Source organism: Frankliniella occidentalis, unplaced genomic scaffold, assembly GCF_000697945.3.
Source record: "Frankliniella occidentalis isolate FOCC.00 unplaced genomic scaffold, Focc_3.1 Scaffold50, whole genome shotgun sequence".
In the NCBI taxonomy this organism is placed as follows: Eukaryota; Metazoa; Arthropoda; class Insecta; order Thysanoptera; family Thripidae; genus Frankliniella; species Frankliniella occidentalis.
In genome coordinates this window covers 1,012,963-1,017,683 of record NW_026267180.1, presented here as the reverse complement: position 1 = coordinate 1,017,683, position 4,721 = coordinate 1,012,963, and the positions used below count along the sequence as shown (strand labels likewise).

Here is a 4,721-nt window from a genome sequence, read left to right as displayed (position 1 = left end):
ACATGAAATATGATATGAAACTTACAATTTTAACAATCACATTACACTGGTACTTAGCATTCTCTGCTAAGTACCAAAAGGGGAAAATAAATCACATTTTTGACAGTACCTTTGTGTACCAGAACATCACAAGCACTTGAACGATTGACCCCGACTTGGGGGCTTTGTTATTGTAACATGTACACAATCAGTCTCGTCGGTTTTTCTTGCCAAAGATACGCATGAGGCTTGGAGACATGTAGTATGGTTTTGCTGCTGTACCATCATTACGCTCACAGTCTTCAACTGTGAAATAAAAGGTGTAAGATTAACTTTGATACAACATTTAAATAGAATCTGAGAAAAAAGAAGACTGTCTGTGTAAAACTTACGGAAACATAAAAATAAGGTATCTACTGCCACACTGTATACACCAAAGAAAACACTGGCAATGAGGAAAGACCCTACACCAGTGACAGTAACTGGTACTGCATTGTAGTTCAGTTTAGGGTCTGGAGGCCATTGCCGCAGACTGAAATACACAGCGGTACAAACTACTGCTGTTATAAGGAGTTTTCCCATGAAGAAAACAAAGTCCGTAATCTGTAAAAATAACCATAAATAAATTTACAATGGTGAGATGTGACTTATATCTGATCTGAAATGGCAAGAGTTCAATCTCACCTTATCAATAACTACTACTCTTATCACATTTCTCATCAGAAGGTTGAATGCATCTTTAGCCGAAGCACAGAAGTTTTTCCCGTGGACTGCACACATGATGTATGCATTGCGGGAAATAAATTTAAGAAAACCTTCTACACAAGCAAAGCAGCACTTGCAGCAACACATGACACATTTTGCTACTGAATTATCACTGTACTGCTTTGCTTGCTTTTCAATATAATCAAGAATTAGTCGTATAAAACGTACAATAGAAATGATCAAAGAACCAAATGCCACAGTGCCAGTGTGATAGCTGCAATTAAACAAAATCGTGAAATAGAGGTAAATTGATAATGGTTTTCAAACAAGCAGTTGTATCCAAATAAAATACTTACGTAATTGACATGAAAAATGATCGAGTTAATACAAAAAACGGCACATCAGATTTGTGGAAAGTCCAGTACCAAGTAGCAAAGGTGGCAGCCAGAATCATCTGTGCCATGCCCGATATGAAAAATAGTGTCCATATAGCACCAAATATATTGAACACATGGAGCCATTTCGTGTAGTCTGGTGGGTTATATCGGAAAAATTGGCAAGAAGCTCCTTGGGCAATACAGTTTGAACATTCGTGGTTAAAGTTACTGGGAATGCAATCAACGCCATCCCTCTGCAAAAGCAAGATTTAGTTTTAAACACTGATTTCAATGGAACAGGGGGCAGGGGTCCGTAACTTGATTACTTAACTGCCTTTAACATTATTTTAAGAGTTAAGTTAGAACTTGTAACTTTGACTTTAGTCCCTTGGAAATAAGTCAGTTATTGGACTTATCCAACTTTTCCTCACAGTATGTACGATTAAAAACGGACATATATGTATTTCAAAATCGATAACTTCAATTTTAATTTGACATGTGTTTGGCTACGTTGAGTAACTATCATTCATTCGCGTTATGATAAGTTACGGATCCCTGGCATGGGGAGCTAGGGAGTCCGGGGAAGTCCCCCCCCCCCCCTTTTTCAGACTTACATTGATGTTCACCGCCACGCAAGTGCAGCTCGTGTCGTTCAGGCCGTGCGTCTTGTAGATGGCAACGCCCGAGGTGGCGAGGTAGAGCACGACCGTGGCCGTGTAGGCCACGACGGCCACCTGCAGCGCCCACGGCACCACGGGGAAGAACAGGGTGGACGTCATGCTGCTCACGGCCTTGCCGCCCTGCTCGATGAGGGTGACGGCGAGCGAGATGCGCTTGCGCAGGAAGAGCACCATGAGCAGCAGCACGCCCAGGATGATGGCCAGCACGATCATGAACGCCATCCACGTGGTCGGGTCGTCCAGGATGCCGCGGAACTCGGCAGGCACGTCACCCCACAGCGCTACCGTGCTGCCGTCCTTGAGCTGCGCCCAGAACGCGTAGCACGCGTACAGGCCTGCGGGCGAGAGGGTGGCGGTCAGGACACCGTCAGCACCGGGGCAGGCTCTCGGGGGGCTTTGGGGGCCGTGTACTCACCGACACCGAGGAGCACCAGGACCAGGAGGATCGAGCTCCACACCATGACCCCCGTGACCCAGCGCAGAAGCAGGATGTAGAAGAAGGAGAGCACCATGGCGACGGCCAGCCCCAGGATGATGAAAGAGTACGACTGCACGATGTCCGACACCACCTTCTCACCGGCCTGCCAATGGAAGAACAGACTGTTATTACTGGAGACGACGAACAGGAGGAGGTCGAATTGGAACGCATAGAAACCGACGGCTTCCAAAATAACTATCGCCATCTGTATATATCTTTTCGATATGTTGCGGTGCGTTATCGCCGCGGGGGTTTTACCTTCTGTAATACCCTATACACCTGACCTTGGTATTACACGGTATTACGCACAATGTAATACCGAAAAATATCAAAATATGCTTTAAAATGGTAATTTTTTCCATGTAATACCGGCGTAATACCGCGTAATACATTGTAAGGGATCATCCACAAAGTACGTCCATGATTCGCTGTTCCAAAACTGCCAAGTTCATCCTGTGCAAGCTCTCGGAGCGCCTGGTGGGTAGGCAACTCCTCGTATGTAGTGCATGTGTGTTCTGCGGGCTGGCCTACCTTGAGCCTTGCAGGCGCTCATTTTCCTTTTTCGCTGAACAAATCTTAGAAAAACATCGGACGTACTTTCAGGATGGTCCCTAATACGGAGTACTTTGTTCACGTTTTCTTGGAGTAAAACCCCCCTCGTTTACCCCCCCCCCCTCCGGGCCCGACGGCTTTACCTCGTACGCCCTCTGCAGCGCCATCATAATGTTGCCGCCCTTCGTGACGTCCTCAACCGAAGAGCCGATGGCTTGGCCGTCCACGACGAGAGGCTGATTCGGCCCCAACCCCATCACGTCGGGGACACAGAACTTGCCCACTACAAGCAGAGGGGTAACGTGCAAATACTGCGTTCAATACACGTCGCACCGAACTTCCCAGCATCGCATAAGAGTCGTCGACGGCCGAGTGTGGTACTGTCGGTGCCGGCGACGTGTGTGGCTAAGTGGAGGGGTTCGGCAAGGAGTGAAAAGTGGGATAGGTGCGCAAAGTTTTGGAGATGATTAACACGTGAAGCAAACAGACAAAGTCGTCAGTCGACCACTCCGAGTGCGCGCAGACGACAAAAGCAGCAGCACAGAAACGCAAAAAGGAAGCGATAGAAAACGTCGTTTTTCCCCCACACCCTATTTCACAGACGTGCACATGCTCTCATGCTCAAGCCCCCATGCAGCATCTCTACCTGCTGGACGTCCTCCCGGTTCCACACAAGGGACAGACAGTTGACAACCATGGTGTGCAGCCTCCAGAAGCCCTCCTGGACGAGCCTGATGGTGAGCGAGTCCCTGGTCTCGATCGCACCGGCCAGCACGCAGCGCCCGTCCACTACAAGGAAGCAGTCCAAACGTCTCACACCCGCACTCACTGCTAACGCGGTGGTGGACAAAGCCGCTCAATCAAACACAACACACACACACACACTAGACGAATAAAGGCATTGCCCCAAGCGGGGGAATATGGAGCGGAATCGGCACACAATTTTGCCAGTATTTATTTGACACAAATCTTTACGCTCTCGGTAATTATCTGTCAAACTCAGCACACGACTAGAAAACGGGACAAAAGCAGCCATATACAAAACTCTCCACCAGCGTTAGGGCAGGAGCTTAGAGGGGTAGGTGGTACTAGACGACAGTAGATCACAAGGTCAACTGACTGCGCTCTAGATTTCCAATGCACTTGGAAGTGCTGAATCTATAGCACAGGAATGTCACAATCAAGTAATGAAGAAAACTAGTCCGGCAAAGACTAGCCTTATGAGCCAGAACTATTGGAGTAAAACTACAAATTAATTGCAGGAGTGTGTGTTGAAAATTATCAATCATTGCTTATTCCAGAGGTAATGGTCCGTACGCACCTGCGATGGTCTTCTTGTACCACTTGGCGCACTTGTTGCTCTCGACGAGTTTGCGCAGCTCGGCGCCCGTGGTGGGCGAGCTCTGCTGGAATAGGCAGATGGGCGGGGGCCCGCTCAGGGCGGCCTGCTTGTAGTAGTTCGGGGCGTAGAACTCCTCCTTGGGGCAGCTCGCGACGCACGCGCTGGGCGAGGCGCAGCCGTTGACCAGGACGTTGGCGGTGGGCCGCGCGCACAGCGACGGGTCGAAGAAGAGCAAGTACGGCTTGTTGGACACGGCCGGGGACACGCCGCACTGCTGGCCGCTCGAGTCGGTGGGCTGCAGGATGCGGCTGGGGTCGCCATCGCGCACCGCTGCATGCGTGAGGGCAAACCATTAGCTCATCCACTCACTCAACCACATCCTCACTCATCGACATCCTCACTCAACCACACTTTCACTCAACCACACTCTCACTCAACCACACTCTCACTCAACTACACTCTCACTCAACCACACTCTCACTCAACCAACCCCCCAATCAACCAACCCCTCAATCAACCAACCTCTCACTCAACCAACCTCTCACTCAACCAACCTCTCACTCAACCAACCTCTCACTCAACCAACCTCTCACTCAACCAACCTCTCA

General features: G+C 49.2%; 1 protein-coding gene across 1 annotated transcript in view; it reads right to left on the bottom strand.

The window, feature by feature from the left end:
- Nucleotides 1-135: 135 nt before the first annotated feature.
- Nucleotides 136-4,721, bottom strand: part of LOC113205143 (choline transporter-like 2) — a gene marked incomplete in the record, with an annotated part of 18,462 nt that continues 13,876 nt past the window's right edge. The window contains 8 exon segments of the mRNA XM_052267350.1: nucleotides 136-285; nucleotides 372-582; nucleotides 664-958; nucleotides 1,041-1,315; nucleotides 1,676-2,076; nucleotides 2,157-2,322; nucleotides 2,915-3,054; nucleotides 4,093-4,443. Coding sequence (XP_052123310.1) covers nucleotides 188-285; nucleotides 372-582; nucleotides 664-958; nucleotides 1,041-1,315; nucleotides 1,676-2,076; nucleotides 2,157-2,322; nucleotides 2,915-3,054; nucleotides 4,093-4,443 — 1,937 coding nt within the window.